Source organism: Enhydra lutris, unplaced genomic scaffold, assembly GCF_002288905.1.
Source record: "Enhydra lutris kenyoni isolate GAN:26980312 unplaced genomic scaffold, ASM228890v2 scaffoldscaffold62, whole genome shotgun sequence".
Lineage (NCBI taxonomy): Eukaryota > Metazoa > Chordata > Mammalia > Carnivora > Mustelidae > Enhydra > Enhydra lutris.
Window position 1 is genome coordinate 15,681,681 of NW_019154146.1, and position 19,971 is coordinate 15,701,651.

The 19,971-nt window shown below is 45.3% G+C and overlaps 1 protein-coding gene across 1 annotated transcript in view; it reads left to right on the top strand.

Moving 5' to 3' along the window:
- The window catches only part of LOC111158699 (required for meiotic nuclear division 1 homolog), a 43,116-nt gene extending 25,218 nt beyond the window's left edge, over positions 1 to 17,898 (top strand). The window contains exons 10-12 of the mRNA XM_022520909.1: positions 1,218 to 1,338; positions 16,864 to 16,980; positions 17,482 to 17,898. Of these exons, the coding sequence (XP_022376617.1) occupies positions 1,218 to 1,338; positions 16,864 to 16,980; positions 17,482 to 17,523 (280 nt within the window). The 3' untranslated portion in view covers positions 17,524 to 17,898. The remainder of the gene's footprint in view (positions 1 to 1,217; positions 1,339 to 16,863; positions 16,981 to 17,481) is intronic.
- Positions 17,899 to 19,971: the final 2,073 nt, after the last annotated feature.

A 19,971-nucleotide genomic window follows, 5' to 3' on the forward strand; every position in this document is an offset into this window, starting at 1 on the left:
AGGGATCGCTGTAGATAGTTTGAGAGTTGTTGTCACACATTCCCCTTAGAGACTGGCCCGGAGAGAAGTGGTCCAGGATTTCTTTACCTGTGCATTCCTTGTAGCCCCGGGGCCCTGATTCAGGATGCCAACAAAGTAAAAACCCATCCCCCGGGAGTGCCCTGCAACTCATATGAAGCCTTGAGCTCTCTAAGAAGTGGGGGGAGAAACAGTCTCTAGCCTCTTCTCTTGGTAATGCCAACAGAATGGCAGATTATAATCATATCAAAACGTAGAAATTAGGACTAAGTATAGCTTATGAACAGTTTCTGTAGTGTCTTACTGTTCTTATCCTAAGTTTTCTTCTCTTTACCATAAAAGCACCTGTGTGTTATTAAAAGGAACATGGCAAACCAAATAGATAGCATGGCAAGTTACAACAGTGGGTTAAAAATTAAGTCCTAGTTATGTAGGTAGGATCCAATTTGTGTAAACAGACAAAAATGAAAATTAATCTTTATCCTGCCATATATGCATACCCCCCATATGTGTTGTGTGTGCACATGCATGAATATATGCGTAGAACAGGTCTGGAAGGACACACTAAAGTGTTCACGGGGCCCAAAGCTGTTTTGGGGTAAGAGGGCTGACTGCTATTTTCTGAGCTCTTCCCTAGGGCTTTCTTTGTTACAGTGAACAACTGTTTATGTGTTACTTCTGTGCCTTAAATTTTCATCTAAAAGTGAGCACAGGGCTCTTAGGTAAAAAGGTACATGTGTGTGTGTCTTTCCTTTTCCAGTGTTTGCACAGAGAGTAAGCGAACAGTGGTTACCTGTGGTGGGTGGGAGAAAGGGAAAGATGGGAATAAGGACAGGAGTGAGATTTGTCAGTTTACCGTTTCTTTATTTTTAAGCCTCATGATTACCTATCCATCAAAAAATGTCTATTTGTAAGAGTTAATGAAAACAGGAAAATGGTCAGAAATTGAAAGCAAAATGAGACGGGTTTTGTTTTTCCTAACACTTTGTAAGTAACATTAATGTTAAAGATTGAGTTAATTTGGTTGCAAATTTTGAAATTCTTATCTAAGTCTTTTTATTTGTATATTTCTCAGAAATATTACAAAGGTGAGCATTAACAAATGTTTTCGTAAAATACTTTGTAAATGGAAATAAAATAGGGACTGTGTTTTTTTAATTCAAGATTTAAAAAGTTAAAATTTTTGTTTTTTTTTTAAGACACCGTATAAACTTGAGTTCAGACTTCCTGATCACTCCCGATTTCTACTGGGACAGAGAAAACCTGGAACAACTTTATGATAAAACTTGTCAGTTCCTTAGCATTACTCGTAGAGTTAAGGTACGTACTTTGCCCTTTTACTGAGAAAGATACAACTCTGCTTATAATTTGTGTGATGATGTGAAGAGAAATTTTAAGTAAATTTGTTTGGAGAAATATCTTGTTTGACTTTGATTCTGATCTCTGGATTTCCCCTTCCCCATCTTCTGGGTACAGACAGTTTTCAATACTTTTCTTTATTGCATCAAAGAATATTCTGATAGTTGCTCTGCAGACTAGGTAAAAAGAGTTTTAGAGGCCTACTCTTCCTTCACCAAGCTCTTGTCAAGTCTCAAACAAGACTTGAACCCAAGTTCAAGTCCTGGAACTGTGTTGGTGGCAGCGAGAATAGAAATGAATTCAAGAAAGAATTCTCTAAGATCAAGCAATTGGCTTATGGGAGGTCAAGGACAGGGAAGAGTCAAGGATGACTGACGTTTGCCTGTGAGTGACAGGTAGGAAGGTGGCAAAACACAGACAGGTGGGGCCGGGGGAGTGGAGGAGCAAAATTTAAGATACGTTGAGAGTAAGTGGCAAGAAGCCATCCAGTGAGAACCATCACTCATTAGAAGCATGAAAGCAAAATTGTGAAGAGTGACGTAGGTATGAAGAGAATGATGAAAGTGGGTGGAAGTGGTCATGATGGAGGTAAACCACAGGGGGGAAGGGAAACAATGGATGTTGTAGGGTAGGAAGCAGAATGGACGTTGTATGATGTGCATGTAGTTCTATGATCTTTTATTACGTTGAGGTCCACGTAACCACGCAGTCAAGATGCAGAACTGTTCTGTCACCACAAAGATCTCCTTGAGCTGCCCCTTTGGAGTCACCTCGCCTCCCCTCCCCCATCATCCTTAACTCCTGGCATGACTAATCTATTCTCCATCTCCATAAAATGTTCTGTAAATACAGTCATACAGTGTGCAACTGCTAAAACTGACTTTTTTCATTGAGTATAATGCCCTTGCCATCCATCTAAGTTGTTGTCCGTGTCAAACCCTGCCCTCCTGTGCATTACTTAAACATTTTTTGGAGTTCAGTTTGATTTATCTATCTGTATATTTTTAGTAAACCTCTTTGAATAGATATTTGGGGCTTTCCCTAGATATTCTCTTTACATACATAGCTGATCACAGGCTACTCATTTTGACATTTTACCAGGTTAAATCAAGTACCGAAATCTGCTACCCTTTACATCCCTTTACCTGCCACCATTTACAGTGTTCTGCAGACATTGAGAACTCCATCACAGTTACAATTTTTGCATTAACCATCGAATATAATTTTAGAAAACTCAAGAGGAGAAGGAAATTCTATTGTATTTACCTATATATTTTCTTCTGTTGTTCTTTTTTCCTTCATGATGTTCCATGGTTTCTTTTATTGATTCCTTCCTGTTTCAAGAACATTCTTTAGTTATTCCTTGAGGATACATCCATAGAAACACAGTCTCCTAGTTGTCCTTTTGTCTGAGACTCTCTTGATTTCCTCTTCCTTCCTGGAAGCTCTGGGATTCTGGGCTGACCATTCTCTTCCAGCACCCAAAAAATGCTGTGGCATCTAGTTCTGGGCTGCTCGGTTTCTGATGGGATAACGTGAACATCACGTCCTTTCTTACACCCCCACACGTACGTGAGGCTCTGTTCACTTGTTCTGTAGTCTGTTTCCACTGTGGTGTTCATATGGGCTAACGTCCTTCATTCTGTCTTCAAGTTTACAGATTCTTTGGCTGCCGAGCCCATCACTGGGTTTTTCATTTTGCTTATTTCATCTGTCTAAAGATACAATTCTAAAATTTCCCTATGATTCTTCTTACGCTTTCTAGCTCTTTGCTAGGACTTTGGTTTGTTTTTGTTTGTTTGTTTGTTTGTTTTTCATTTGTTTCAAGCATGTTCATAATATGCTTACTGAAGCAGTTTGATGATGACTGCTTTAAAATTCCAGTCAGATCATTTCAGCATCTGATTTATCTTGATGTTAACACCTACTGATTGTCTTTTCTCAGTGGCTCCCACCCAAGTTAGTACCTCCAGTTGCCCTCATTGCCTCAAGGGTTATGTTCAAGTGTTTTTGCTTCAGATACAAGGACCTTCATGTTCTTTCCTCTTTTCCATCTTACTTCCTCCCGCTTCCCCACATTCATCCCATGCCCCGTCAAAAATAAATGACTTACAGGGCTCAGTTGGTTGAGCATCCAGCTCTTGATTTTAGCTCAGGTCATGATCTCAGGGTCGTGACATCAAGCCCTGCATTAGGCTCTCTCCTTTCCCCAGATTGTGAGTATGTGCACTCTCTCTCAAACAAATAAAATCTTTTTAAAAAAATGGCTTACAGGGACGCCTGGGTGGCTCAGTCGGTTAAGCGGCTGCCTTCGGCTCAGGTCATGATCCCAGCATCCTGGGATCGAGTCCCACATCGGGCTCCTTGCTCATCCGGGAACCTGCTTCTTCCTCTGCCTCTGCCTGCCACTCTGTCTGCCTGTGCTCGCTCTCGCTTCTCTCTCTATGACAAGTAAATAAATAAAATCTTTAAAAAAAAAAAAAAAGGCTTACAATTTCAGCAGCCCACCATGGCTCATTGAATGATCAGGCAGCTCTGGTATCTACATATTTTCCTCAAGGCCAGACATTTCCCCTTGAATAACAACATCGAAATCACCTTAGTTGTCTCTGACCTATGTGGTACCAGCTGCAGTTGTCACTGACCTTGTTACCGCCACTGCCTGTATGGGCGGTTTCCAGCGCCGGAGAGCGGACGTCATTGCCAGCAGTCAGGGAAGGAGGCCCATCCTAAACGGTGCTGCTTTTAACTGATGCAAGAGGATTGATCAGTGATACTCTAAGATTCAAATGTCAGTGGATTCCAAAATGGGTTTAGATATTAAATGACTAACTAGACAGGGTTTGATAATCCACACATCTGCTCAGACATGAAGAGCACTGGACTCACGTGGTTGTGGACTGGGCTGAAGTTCCAGAGGCTCTAGAAGGGATGCTAAACGCATTGCGGAGTTGAGGGACCCCCTGTGGTTGTGTTGTTAGCTCTCACTGTGAAACAGACTGTTCCAAACTGAGTGGCTTAAAACAGCACTTGCTGTCTTACTGTCTGTGGGTTAGGAGCCCGGGTCCAGCTCAACCAGGGCCTCCGGCGCTCGCTCTCTCTCTCTCTCTCTCTCTCTCTCTGTGGTCTCAGGGATCAGCTGGGAAGGTGAACTTCCTAGTTCACTCATGTGTTCTTGACAAGATTCAGTTCCTCCCGGGGTGTTGGGCTAAAGCCTCAGTTCCTCCCGAGCTGTTGGCCACAGAGGCCTCCCTCAGTTCCCTGCCCCGTAGTCTTCTCCGGGGAGCAGGCACCTCGCAGCATGGCAACTCGTTGCATCGGGCTGAGCAGGTGAGAGAAGGTGGGCAGAGCACTACCAAGACGGACCTGCAGTCTCTTGTAACCTAATCGCAATTACAGCCTGTCACTTCCGCTGTATTCTTTTTGTTAGAAACAAGTCACTGGGCCCAGCCCACAGTCCCAGGGAGGGGATTGCACAGGGTATGAATGCCCAGAGACGAGGACCTTTGGGTGGCGTCTTGGTTAGGTGTCTGCCTAACACAGACTTCAGGTTTTGAAAAAGGTGGAGAACATTTTTGGAAGCCTACTTGGTCAGCACCACGACCTGCGTCGTTCTCACAGTGCTGTTACGTTAGTGACGTCCTGCTTCACACCACCAAAGGCCCTGCCAGCAAGCATCACTGGTCTCATGTTCTGAATCATCAGTAAGCCAACTGCCACTGCCACTTGGCTTGGGCAGGAAGGTTGATGCCAAAGAAATGAGCTGATCTTTCACCTGGAAGGTGACCATCTTTATGTGTCTGTCTTCACTGTACAAGATGGAATTACTGGCATCAGGTCTACAACTGAGGACACCTTGCGTGAAGAATACCGTGACGACCAGATGATCAGCTAATTCATGGCCAAGATCAAGTGCAAACAGAAGACAAACAAAAGGGCTGTGTAGGCTCCTCCCCGCCATGTGTACTATGCTGAGTATCCTCTGTCTTCAGTATCAAGGCCAGTTTGAGATTGAATCCCTCCATGAAAGGATTGACATGTAACCACTATCACCCATCAGCAGCTAGGAGAATCAGATGCTAACTAACCCAGTCTTTGGCACCCTGGACCCAGGGAGAAAGCCCCATACAGTTCCAGCTAGACAAGGCACTAATCCCTCCAGTGGCTTTATCATAGCCCCAAGATTTAACATCTCCTATGAAAAGAAGTAAAACCAAATTTATTCACAGACAACAGTATCTTGTATAGAGAATGTCATAAAACATCTACCAAAAAGCTACTAGAACAAATTAGTGAATTTACCAAAGTTGCAAAATCCAAGGTCACTATATAAAAAATAATTCTTTTTCTTTATACTACCAATGAACGGTTGGAAAATAAAAATTTTAAAATATCATTTACAATAGCATCAAAACCTCAGATTACTTAGGAATACGTGTTTTTTTTTTTTTTTAAGATTTTATTTATTTATTGGACAGAGAGCACAAGCAGGGGGAGCAGCAGACAGAGAGAGAGGGAGACGCAACCTTCTGGCTGAGCCAGGAACCCAACACGGGGCTCAATCCCAGGACCCCAGGATCATGACCTGAGCCAAAGGCAGGCGCTTACCCAACAGAGCCAGGCAGGCACCCTTCTTTTGCCCATTAACAAAATTGGGCTGTTCTTTAAACATTGAATAGAAACAGTTCTTTGTATATGCTGGAGAAGTCCTTCATCAGGTATGTCTATGGAGAATGTGTCCTCCCAGCCTGTGGCTTGCCTTTTCATATTCTTTTTTTTTTTTTTAAAGATTTTATTTATTTGACACAGAGAGAGAGACAGCGAGAGAAGGAACACAAGCAGGGGGAGTGGGAGAGGGAGAAGCAGGCCTGCTGCTGAGCAGGAAGGCTGATGCGGGGCTTGATCCCAGGACCCTGGGATACTGACCTGAGCAGAAGGCAGACACTTAACGACTGAGCCACCCAGGCGCCCCACTTTTTCATATTCTTAACAGTGTCTTTCAAAGAGCATTAGCTTTTAGTTTTGGTGAAGTTCAGCTTGTGAAGTTTTTCCTCTAAGGTTCATGCCTTTTTTTTTTTTTTTTTTTTTGTCCTAAGAAATCTTTACCTGGCTCAAAGTCATGAGGCTTTTCTCCTATATTTTCTTCTTGAAGTTTTAAAATTTTAGCTTTAGTCAAACAGGAGGTACTAACTTGGTGGGAGCGACTGAGAAAAGACAATCAGTAGGTGTTAACATCAATATTTAGGTCTCTGATCCATTTTTTTTTAAGATTTTATTTATTTATTTGACAGAGATCACAAGTAGGCAGAGAGGCAGGCAGAGAGAGAGAGAGAGAGAGAGAGAGAGAGAGGAGGAAGCAGGCTCCCTGCTGAGCAGAGAGCCAGATGTGGGACTCAATCCTGGGACCCTGGGATCATGACCCTAGCTGAAGGCAGAGGCTTTAACTCACTGAGCCACCCAGGCACCCCTCTGATCCATTTTAAAGGATAGAGTGTGAAGTAAAGGATAGAGTTCAGCTATCCAACTGTTCCAACACCATTTGTTGAAAATATTATCCCTTCATTATTGAACTGATTTATATTGGTCAAAGATCAATCGCTTGGTGCACCTGGGTGGCTCACTCAGTTAAGATTAAGCAGGTCAGGGGCGCCTGGGTGGCTCAGTGGGTTAAAGTCTCTGCCTTCGGCTCAGGTCATGATCTCAGAGTCCTGGGATTGAGCCCCGCATTGGGCTCTCTGCTCCGCAGGGAGCCTGCTTCCTCCTCTCTCTCTGCCTGCCTCTCTGCCTGCTTGAGATCTCTCTCTCTGTGTCAAATAAATAAAATCTTTAAAAAAAAAAAAAAAAAGATTAAGCAGATCATGATCCCAGGGTCCTGGGATTGAGCCCCACATTGGGCTCCTTGCTCAGCGGGGAGCCTGCTTCTCCCTCTGTCCCTCCCCGTTTGCGCTCTCTCTCAAATAAATAAAATAAAATCTTTAAAGTAAAAATACATAAACGGCCAAAAGATTTGAACAGACACCTCACAAAAGAAAATAATGCAAATGGCCAAAGGAACATGAAAAGATGTTCAACATCCTTGTTCACCAAGGAAGTGCGATTAGAACTACAATGTGATTTCACTACACAACCCTTAGAGTGGCTGAAATTAACAGACTAATGCCAAGGGTTAGTAAGGATGTGGAGCCACTAGAACTTCATTACCTGTGGGACTAGAACTTGGTTCCACAGCTTGGCAGTTTCTCATAAAATTAACCATTGTCTTACTATAAGACGCAACAGTTCTTCTTCTTAAGTGTTTTACCCAGGAGAAATGAAAACACATGTATGTCCTCAGTGTTTCATACACAAATGTTCGCAGCAGCTTTATTCATAATCGCCCAGAGTGAGAAGCAGTGTGGCACCCAGCAGCAGGTGGTGGATAAACGAACTGTGCCATATCCACAGAGCAGACTAGCAGTCAGCAACAGTAAGGCCCCAACTGGTCCCTGCCACAACACGGGGAATATCAGAGTCACGCCAGGTGAAAAAAATCCAGACACAAACACATGTGCGGTTGGGTTTATGGGATCTAGAAAGGCAATTACATCTATAGGTACAGAAAGTAGATCTCTGGGGCGCCTGGGTGGCTCAGTGGGTTAAAGCCTCTGCCTTCGGCTCAGGCCATGATCTCAGGGTCCTGGGATCGAGCCCCGCATCGGGCTCTCTGCTCAGCTGGGAGCCTGCTTCCCCCCTATTTCTCTGCCTGCCTCTCTGCCTACTTGTGATCTCTGTCAAATAAATAAATAAAATCTCTTAAAAAAAAAAGAAAGAAAGATCCGTGATTCCCTAGAGCTGGGGAGGGGGTGAGTGGATGGGGCTGTAGTTTCCGAAGGAGCAGCAGGGAACTTTGGGGGTGATGGGGAATGTTCTGCGGGCAGTTACAAGGGTATCTGTCAAAAGTCTTCCAATTGTCTGCTTAGAATGGCTGCATTCTATCAAGCGTAAACTACGCCTCAGTAACGTTAATTTGAAAATAAAGCATCTGGTGAGAATTCTGTAATAGACTAAATGAAAACATCAGCGTCCATGAGACACATTCACTGGGGGCGGATTGGAGAGCTCTCCGAGTTACTGCTCTTGGATGTCTCTTTTTCTCATGGAATGGAGACTCATGATGGAATCATGATCGATGTGACAAGATACAAAGTCATTGCCGCCACGCAGCAGCAGACCTTCCCTACCTCTTCCGCTAATCAGCATGCTGTGCCTAATTGAGTCCGTGAAAGTAGCTGGGCAGGAACCCAAATAACCAGCTGCTTCCCCAGCCCATCCTGTCTTCCCTCAAGTTATGGTTCCGTGATGCTGATGCCCTTCGCTTGTCCCTTGTGGACGAGACTACACGAAAGGAGATAAAAGATGACGATGACCAATTCTGAAGGCGGACTGAGGGTATGGTTCAGAGGAGAAGTATAAAGACAAGGACGTCTTTCAAGAACTTACTCGACGGGAGCGCTACATCCAGCAGGAAAGCCAGAGTTGAAGATGAGACATGTCAGAGCAGGACCAATAGTGAAGATGAAGTCAATGAAATCATCAGCTAGCGGGACAGGAACCAACTGCTGAGGAGGAAGGGAAACCTGCAGAAAGTGCCGCGGCTCATCACTCTGCTAACCCAGGAGGGGCACCTCCAGCCGAGACGCCATTGGAAGGTGACTGTGCAGCCCAAAGAGCTGGCGCGGTGGGGTCCAGTCAGTCCCCAGATCGGGAAAGCCCCGGAACAAGTCAGTTCTGTGGCAGTTTTGTGTTTTTTGGTTTTTGTTTTTTTAAATCTCATATGACCTAGATTGAATGACAGTCCTCCTGGCTCCTCAGTCCTCAACTGAGTACAGTGCGAGGATGCGTCCATTGCAGTTAATCAGGATAAAAACAAGGGTCTTTTAAAATTTCACACCATCACAGATAATCTGTAGCTTATGCTCTTTCAAGCTGATGTGATTCGATTCACTTGGTACCTTTGGGCCAGGCCCTGGTTGCATTTTGCCAAATGAGCCCAAATGTCCCGTCCTTGGAAAGGTTGCCCCATCGGGTCTGTGCCTCCGCCTCTGGAGCTTTCTGTGCACATCCCTCGCGCGCGGCGCTTACAGGCTGCATCTTCGTGTTTTAATGACGTGTGCAGACCGGGTTCCTGGCGAGGGCCTTCTTCGGTTCATAGACCACCACCTTCTCACTGTGCCCTCGCGTGACAGGAGAGAGAATGCTGTCTCGTGTCCCCTCCTCTCCCTGTAAGGACGCTAACCCTGCCCTCATGACCCCACCTACACCTGATCGCCTCCCAAATGCCCCATCTCCAGATACTATCACCTTCGGGATTAGGGTTTCACTGTAAGAATTTAAGGGGGACACAAACTTTAATTCCATAATACCAACAGTCCCTGAAACTCCACTTCACTTTTTTCTTTCGGAGCTAAAATTCAAGATTGATTTTAATTATCTTTATAAATTATATATTTCTACCACATCTTTATTGGATTCTATGTTAGGAACTGGGGCGAGATAGCTAAAAGTAGAAGTAGCAATGTATTAGGGGGAAAGGGACTTACAGGAAATTGGACCTACACTCGTGGGATTTCCCCCTCTCCTTCCTAAAAACACAGCAGCAAAAGGGATAGAAGCTACTTTGCCCCTAAATATCTAAACATATGATGGGCACACCAGAGTGGAGGGATTATTTGGCTCATGGACCCAGAGGGCAAGAGATGTGGATTGGGACCTGTAGTGCGTAAACGGCTGCTGGGCATGATGGCCACATGGGTTTAGACTACATTTCACTTTATCTAATGGATTTGGACATTCTGTTTCTGAAAACTCATTACAAAGCAACTCAAACTTACGCTCATCAGAATTCCTTGGGTATCTGACAATTTTTATGGAAGTCCTCTCACATCCCACTGAATTTGCCTCCCCTGTAGCAGGGTGCCCAATTATCATTACTCTCGTCACCTTCGTGGCTTGATTGGGTCATTACAGCTAATTGTTTTTCATTTCCCAGGCCCACTCTGAGCCATTTTTTTGGTGTTAAATCTTCCACAAGTTACCAAGCATACTTAGAAGTTCCCAGACTATGTTTCTCAGAGTATGTTCTTTTTTTTTTTTTTTTTTAAAGATTTTGTTTATTTGAGAGCGAGAGAGAGCATAAACGGAGGGGGGGAAAGCAGACTCCCCACTGAGCAGGGAGCCCGAGGAAGGGCTCAATCCCAGGACCCTGGGATCGTGACCCATGCCAAAGGCAGATGCTCATAGGACTGAGCCACCCAAGCACCTCTCTCAGAGTATTTTCTAATCACGCTGAAGGCCGTTAAGACTAGTTGGGTTATGTGAAGATTATTTAGAAGAAGTTAAAAGAATTTAGCCTGCCTTAGGGTGCTCAACACAACACTGGGGTTGTAAGGGATACAAAAGAAAAGAGCTGGTGCCGCCCTTCGGCAAGCTTTACCATCTAACAAGAAGACGCCCCGAACAAGGAGGGTTAGTGGAAATGCCAGGAGAAAGCTGTTCCTTGTTCCATTTGTTTGGTTGGTTTTCTTTTTCCCCAGAGAAAGGAATCTGGAGAAAAATAAGAGTATTAGGCATGAGATACGCTTAAAGGAGTCCCAAGACGTTGAGGGTGGAGGTCAAGTCATTTCATTTGGTAATTAAGAGATGGACTAGAAAAGATGAGAGGGGAGGCACAGCAGGGCAGTTGGGGCAGAAGAGCCAGGCAGGGGGGCGTCCCTCGCCACACCTTCTCTGTGAGTGTCTCCAAAGTTCTGTCCCGGGTGCTTCTCCTACTGCCTGCCCCATCAGCTCTCCTCTTCGGGTCCATGACTTCGACCCCATGTTTTCCGGATGATTTTCAACTGAGTATCTCTAGCCTCAGGTCTCTGCCTGCCTTCCAGGTGTTTTCCGTTCCCTACCAGATCTCATGCCTTCCGCAGTGACCTATCTCCTAGCGTCCCTTTGAGAGTCAGTGCTCTGTCACTCCACACTAGAAGGTCGGCTCCCTGAGATCAGAGACCAGGATTATTTTCTTCCCTGTTATCTTCCCAGTTCTTGGCAAGGCCTCACACAGAGCACATGGCTCAGTAAATATTTGTACAATTAATCGGTGATTAAGATTTCAAAATGAAGCCCATGGTAGTCTCCCAGAAAACACTGAACCTCTAGTCTCCATTTCAGCTTGTGGCAGGACCATTAGTCCCCGCCATCTGTCAGTCAACCAGAAAACCGAAAGGCCTGGTGGTTTCCTCTTTCTCCGTCACCCTCCATGTCCAGTCACACCATCCTTTCATTTTCTCCTCAGCGTCCTTCGTTCATTGACAGATATTTATGGAAAGTCTCTACGATCAGCCGTGGGCTGGTGAAACTGGGGGGATTACCATACTGACCCCTGCCTTCAGACCTCCGCCTATGACACTTCTGCTGTCACTCACCCTCTTCTCTCCCCCAGACTATTCTCCGACCTTGATTGCCCACCCCCCATCCTCTCCACTGCATCCGAGCTGGAAGGCAGGGATGTGTCTGTCTGGTTCACCATTCCATCTCCTAACCCAGCACTAGTCACAACACAACCGATATTTGAAGACTGAGCAAAGGTCTCCACATTACCTACAGAATAAAATTCCAGTGTTACAGCATGGTACAGTAAGTGTCTCTTGCTGCTGTAACAAATTATCCCACCTGGCTTAGCCTGAATGCATTGTATGACAGCTCTGTAGGTCAGCAGTCTGACCTGACAGTCACTGAGCCAAAATCAAGGTGTTGGCAGGGCTGCGTTCCTTTCTGGAGGCTGTGCGTAGGGAAAGGCTCTTTCCTTGCCTTTCGCAGTTCCTACAGGCTGCCCACATTCCTGGCCTGCAGCCCCTTCCCTGTAACAGAGGCGAGTTCAGGACTTCTCGTGTAGCATCACTTTAAGCTCTTGTACCTGCCAGTTCCACTTTGAAGGACCCCTGTGATTCCACTGGACACCCCCCCGCCAAGTCATCTAGGTTTCGCTCCCCGTCTTAAGGTCAGCTGATTTCCGACATTAATTCCATATGGAATCCTGTTCCTATTGCCATGTCCTAGTCACACCGTTCCACTCCTAATTTGGCACTAACTTACCTTTTTAACCTCATTTTCAGGTACTTCCTTCCAAGTATCTAGCATGCTTTGCCTCTGTGCTGTTTCCTGTCTTAGGCGCTCTCCCCTTCCCTTGGCTCCCTACCCTTTCTTCCTGGCACCTGCCTATCTCTTTTAAGATCTTATTTATTTTTGTGTGTGGGAGAGAGTGAGCGAGCATGAGTGGGGAAGGGGGAGTGGGGAGGGACAGAGGGAGAAGCAGGCTCCCCGCTGAGCAGGGAGCCAGTGCAGGACCCCAGGACCCCATCGCAGGACTCTGGGATCATGAGCTGAGCCAAAGGCAGGCGCTTCACTGACGGAGCCACCCAGGCGCCCACTCCCCACCTGTTGAGCACCTACTCCACATTTCCCACCTCTGTGGTACCATCCCTGTTTCCTTGTGCTCCTCACGTGTGCGCAGGTAACACGCATGACTCTCATGATGAAGCAGGAGGCCAGGACTGTCTTGTTTGCACACCACAGAAAAGTTTGAGCGAGCTAACTTACTTAGCACCATGAAAGGCTGAGAAGAACAAGGCTAGAGTGCGGGAGTGGGGAATGTCTATCGCACAGATCCAGATAAGTCAGTCTCTCCTCGCCACTTTCTGAGCCAAGCTGGCCTCCTCGCGGCCTTCTCTGTGGAAATGGGAGGAATGGGTATGGGAAGAGGGAATTTCCAAGTTTACATTTCACCCGGCCTGGCAGCTTCAAAGGACTGGCACATGTGTCCTCTTTGACCAACCATATGAGGAGGAAGTGGGCGCTATGGTTGGCTAAGCCTCTGGGTCTTCTAGCCACCCCTTCCACCCTGGGGCTTCGGGGGGAGCGCTGGGGAGGGTGTCAGCTGGGTGCTGAGATCATGATTGGCCGCATCAGGTGGAAGAGTCATTCCCCAAAGTGTGGGGGGCAGGGGGGAGGGAAAGGGGAAGGGAGCTGGGCAGCCAGCAGATGGCTGTGAGGCAGAATGAAGGAAGCGCTAAAATAAGGAAGCGGTGCTTTCGGAGCACCGAGGAAAGAGCAGGCTGGGAAGGCACAGGGCGCCATCCTCTGAAGCGTGACTGGACCAGATGATCTGGGATCGTTTCATGTTATCGAGAAGGCAGTGGATGCTAAAATGTTTAAAGCTGTTGAATGGGGGAGTGACGTGATCCAGCTGCTTAGAATGAGAACCTTGATGCCAGTGGGGGTGCGGGGGGACTGGATCTGTTCTTAACAAGTAATATTTCATGAAGACCTCCTGTGTAGTATTAAGGAATGCTAAGAAGGGGGTAGATTCAAGACTGTCCACCGTGGGGCATAACTGTAGGGAATGGGAATTAGAGATCAAAGATCTCCACCCCAGGGGGTGCCTGGGTGGCTCGGTCCATTAAGCGTCTCCCCTCACCTCAGGTCACGGACCGAGTCCCACATCGCGCTCCATGCTTGGCAAGGAGTCTGCTTCTCTCTCTCCCTCTGCCTGCCACTCCTCCAGCTTGTGCGTGCTCTCCTCTCTCTGCCAAATAAATAATCTTTTTTTTTTAAGATTTTATTTATTTGACAGAGAGATCACAAGGAAGCAGAGAGGCAGGCAGAGAGAGAGGGGGAAGCAGGCTCCCCTCTGAGCGGAGAGCCCGATGCGGGGCTCGATCCCAGGACCCTGAGACCATGACCTGAGCTGAAGGCAGAGGCTTTAACCCACTGAGCCACCCAGGCGCCCCTAAATAAATAATCTTAGAAGAAATAATCTCCACCCCAGGTGACTGGGAACAGCATGGCCTGATCGGAGAAGGGAACCCAAGATAAGGGATAGACTTGGACAGGATGTCAGTTTTAGTTTGAGAAACATTAAAGTTGAGGTGTGGTCAGGAAACCCGTAAGATGTTTTGTAGGCAGGTAGAAATTCAGTCAAAGAAGAAACCAGAATTACACAGTTATATTTGGGAGTAGAAGAGATCGTTCAAGTCTTTCCCAAAGTGTGGGGTACATACACGTGTTCAAGAGCGGAATTTAGGTGACACCTGGACCCTGAACGAGTTTGGTTTTGGTGGTTTTAGTGGCTCCTGATGGGCCCTCTAATGTATGCTCCTCCCACTTTCCCGGGTGTCAGGCTCAGCTTCCTGAAAGGCAACACTGTTTTACGTCACGCTGTTGTCCATTTAATGCAATGACAGTTTACTTTTTTTTTAAGCATTTTTCTAAAAGACTTTATTTATTTATTTGACAGAGAGAGATCACAAGAGAGGCAGGCAGAGAGAGAGGGGGGAAGCAGGCTCCAAGCTGAGCAGAGAGCCCGATGCGGGGCTTGATCCCAGGACCCTGGGATCATGACCTGAGCCGAAGGCAGAGGCTTTAACCCACTGAGCCACCCAGGTGCCCCGACAGTTTACTTTTAAATAAACATACTAAGCACAGTCTTTTGGAAATGACATAACAGTCCAGGCAGCACATACACTTCACAGAAGCAGTGATGGTGGGATGCAAGGTGACCGAAGTTTCGGGAGTGTCTACACAAACCAAAGTGGGTGAGACGGTACAGAGCGTAGAGCTAGAAGACAAGAAGGCAAGATCAGGACTTTGGGAAATGTCATCTAAAGACAGGAGAGGGCAGAGAAAACCCAGGAAAAGATGGCAGTCCGGGGTAGAACCTAGATCTGAGGGGAGAAAAAGCCAAAGGAAGTGTGCCTTTCAAGGTGCTGTCAAATGCCTGAGTTCGCTGAGGTTTAGAACCAAGAAAAATTGTTAAGATTTACCAATTCGGAGACATTTGCAAGTTCCCGAAGAGTTGTAATATGCAGTTGCTAAGGGCTAAAGAGTAAAGCGGGTGATGAAGAAGTGGGGAAGAACGGGTCTGTTTAGTCACCTGGAAGAGAGAATGAAGCCTGCGGATGAGCATGTTTCTAGAGCAAGATCGAGCACCGGGAAGGAGGGCGAGAAAGGAGGAGAGGAGGCACTATTGTAAGCATTTGCACAGAGCAAACTACAGGATGGCCATAAAGGCTGGAAACATGGTGAATATATGCGTATAACTGTGGTCCCTTGTGTTCTCCTTATTGAAGCAGTTTATTATTACTTTTTTTTTAATATTTGAGAGGGAGAAGAGAAAGAGCACAAGGGGGGCGGGGCGGGGGGAGGAAGAAGCAGACTTCCCGCTGAGCAGGGAGCAGGACGCAGGGCTGGATCCCAGGACCCTGAGATCATGACCCGAGTGGAAGACAGATGCTTAACTGAGGAGCCACCCGGGCGCTCCTGAGGCAGTTTAAGGCTCTGTGCACAGCCGCAGTCCATAGGGTACGCCGGCACCTTTCTGTCAATCCCCAAACATGAGTCTGTGATGATGGTCTCAAATGTCCAGACCAAAGCCATAAGGAATCAGGGAAAATCAGACTATTTTAAAAAAGGTTTCCAGACTTTTTCCAATTTTCAAAAGAAAATGAGATACAGAGATTAAGGAGGTCCAACCACTGGTGGTCACATCCAAGTCTTAAATTCAAAGACTGTTTTCTGGGGCGCCTGGCTGCTCATTCTGTATAGCATGCGACTCTTGACCTCGGGGTCATGAGTTCAAGCCCCACATTGGGTATAGAAGTTACTTAAAAATAAAATTTTTTAGGGGCGCCTGCGTGGCTCAGTGGGTTAAAGCCTCTGCCTTCAGCTCAGGTCATGATCCCAGGGTCCTGGGATCGAGCCCCGCGTCAGGCTCTCTGCTCAGCGAGGAGCCTGCTTCCTCCCTCTCTCTCTGCCTGCCTCTCTGCCTACTTGTGATCTCTGTCAAATAAATGAATAAAATCTTTAAAAAAAATAAATAAAATAAAATATTTTAGAAAAACAACCCCCCCCCCGCCAGAGATTCTGTTTTCTGTGACCCTGCCCCAACCAGCACGTGGTGGGGCATTGGAACCCCAAAGTTCTGCAGTTCACTAAAAGCAGTGCCAACTAGTGGCAAGTGTGCCCCCAGCCAAATGGTACGGTCTGGGGGTTTGCACAGAGCCTGAATAATTTTAGAAAGTAATCATTTTTATCTCTTCAGGCGTTTTGGCCACAACATGTTTCAAATTTGCCTTTCTTAACTGCTAAACTCCCAAGGGCAGCTAACCAGAAACTGGGACTCAAAACCTTTTTTTACATCTTCCATCAAATCTTAAGAATGCAGGAGCTTCAATAGATGAAGTACTTCCTGCAGTTCAGTCTTTGCGAATCATTGTCTCTAGACGGACTCCCGGGAGGCAGGTTCCCAGGGGCAGGTTGCCTTGGGGTAGAGAGAGCCCAGCGACACTTGGGAGGATAAATTGTTTACCTATTTCAGACCTGGACAGTTTTGAAATGTGACGTTACTTAGTTCTTAAACCTGTTTGAATATAAATACAGGTGCTTCCTAAGGTTTTCCTAACGCAGGTTATGAACGAGAAGCTTCAGCACTGCATGGAGCTGACAGATCTAATGCGGAATCACCTGACTGAGAAGAGGGCGCTCCGCCTGGAGTGGATGATTGTCATCCTCATCACCATCGAGGTAAACAGCTGCGTAGAAGGAAACAGTGGCGTCTGACTGGCTCAGCCAGTGGGGGAGGACACTGTTGGTCTCGGGACTGTGGGTTCAAGCCCCACATGGGGTGTAACTAGAAAAAAAAATTAAAAATCTAAAAAAAATAAAATGAAAATAAAGATAATTTGACATAGAAAATGACAGTGGAAAAGAGCATGGCTTTGTTCTAATTACTAAGTCTATTTGGAAGGGAGGCCAGTTTCAAGTGACTGTGGTAATACTGCAAATGCACAAAGTGTGACTTTTGGAGGCGTTGCATTTATGAAGATAGCATTTAGAGAATATTCTAGCTGCACATTTGTAATGTACAACCCAGCAGCAAGAACCTTTGCCTCACATCTGGACAGCTTACCATGTGGGAAAGGCTTCAGGAGCATTTTTCAATAATCACAATTTTGGAAAAATCATTTAGGTTTTTACCAGTGATTTGCTATGAAACTAACAAATCTCACTTCTTATCATCCTAAGGTCATGTTTGAACTGGGACGAGTATTTTTTCTGATCAAGTGATAACCAGAGAAAAGTATCCGTGCAAAAGATATTCAAGTTCTACAATCAAAAATAAATGCTGTTGGGGGAATCTCTTATTTAATTGGTATTTAATATTTTTTAATCAATGTGATGATCTTTTTCAGCTCCTGTATGTATTGCTGCTTGAATAAAAATTATGAAGAATCTGGTGCTTGGGTCTTTAACACTGAGAATTTGAAAGGAAGACATTTTAGAAGAACTGTAGAAAGCTTAACGCCTAGGAAATCTAGGCAAAGATACTTATTAAAGCCAAAAGTCTTAAAATTTTGGACACTATCCCTTCACCTGTCCCCAGGAAGTCCCAGTCCCAGTCCTAAAAGAACCATACACGAAACTCTGCAGTATTGAAATAAATACATAAGAGGTTCATGCTGACAGGAACGAATTTACACACCTACTTCGGATGGCTTAATTTCAGTATGGCCGCTCACTGGCACTTCATTCATCAGTACTACCCATGCTTTTACTACCAATCTAGTCAAAATAGTCTTCCTGGGGCGCCTGGGTGGCTCAGTGGGTTAAAGCCTCTGCCTTCGGCTTGGGTCATGATCCCAGGGTCCTGAGATCAAGCCCCGAATCGGGCTCTCTGCTCAAGAGGGAGCCTGCTTCCCCCTCTCTCTCTCTGCCTGCCTCTCTGCCTACTTGTGATCTCTCCCTTTGTCAAATAAATAAAATCTTGAAAAAAAAACCAAAATATTCTTCCCACATATTTTAGTTTCACACATACTTTGGGAAAATGAAAAAATGGCAAGAACAAAGAACCTGACCTTTATGTGCTTACCATCTTGAATTGATAAACATTTTTAAAAAGCAAAGTCCTTTTGGGGTACCTGGGTAGAGCAGTCGGTTAAGTGTCCAACAGTTGGGTGTTGGTTCAGGTCGTGAGCTTGAGCATGCTTGAGTCTCTCCCTCTCCCCGCCACCCCATGTTCTAAAATAAATCTTTAAAAAGTAAACTCCTTTTTATCTCATTTTTAGGCATAACCCCACTTGTCCCATACACTTCCCACCACCATGAATTTAAATATTGCTTTTTTCATATATTATAGTTAAATGGGGGGTTAGATACATCCACCCCCCCCCCACAGTTGAAGATCTGTGTATCTTTGACTCATCCAAAACTTAATAGCCTGTTGACTAGAAGCCTTACCAATAAGTCAATTAACACATTTGTTATATTTTTTTACTGTATTCTTACAATAAGGCAAGGTAGAGAAAAGATTTGAGAAGACCCATTTACATACTATATGTACTGTATTTATGGCTAGAACCCACCCGCACATAAATGGAACTGTGAAGTTCAATGAAACCTGTTATTCAAGGTTCCTCTCTATGAATACAGTATTAACTGTTCTAAATGGAGATACTTAAATTTTGCAACTTTAAGTGCCACACAGGATTTCCCCTAGAGAATGCACATCTATCTATATACCCTTACTATTTTTAAATACGTCTTTGCTCTAATAGTGCAAAGGTGAACATCCTGGTACAATTTCCAGCACACTGCAAGGAGTTCTCCTCGAGAACTGCTGTCTGCTAAGGTACCTATATCCCAAGATTTCCCAAGGAACATGTGGGCATGGAGTTCAAGGAACGCTTTCTAGATGCTCAAGTTCACAGAAGCGCTTCTGTAAAGCTGCTGTGCCTGTAGACGCACCTGCAGCCAATGCACAAGGGCTATTCTCTTTACCTATCTTCCCTCCTCACCCATCTTCAATTTTAGTTTGGTCCCCTGTATTTAAAAATCTATACATATACTTAACCTACATTTAGAAATCTCTGGGAAGCCAACCAGAACACAATTTAAAATACTGGTCAACGAAGCTTTCTAATTTAATAGGAACCATATAATCCCCCACCTCTTAAGAGGGGCATTTCAATAAAGCTTTATTCCTAGGACAATATACACAATTTGCTGTTTGGGTCAACTGTGTGTTAATTACAATTTTAACAACAAAATATGAACATCTGGTATCTTCTGGTCATGGCACAATCCAGCATTTCAACTTATATACAAATATGCTGCAAAGAACATAAGGATGATCAGTAAGAACTCTAAGCATAAAAATTTATTAGGTAAACATTTTGTGGGGGAAATGTAACAGTTTTTCAAGAAGGAAAAAGGAACAGTGTTGGGGTGCCTGGGTGGCTCGGGGTTAAGCCTCTGCCTTCCGCTTGGGTCATGATCTCAGGGTCCGGGGATCCAGCCCCACATGGGGCTGAGCAGAGAGCCTGCCTACCCCTCTCCCTCTGCCTGCTTCTCTGCCTACTTGTGATCTCTCTTTCCCCATCGAATAAATAAATAAAATCTCCAGGAAAAAAAAAAGGAACCGTGTTAAATTTGAATTGTTTATTTTTATTAAAGCAATCATGGTAGACACCAACTCATTATAGCACTACATTCCACTAGATACACTAAAAAGACAGA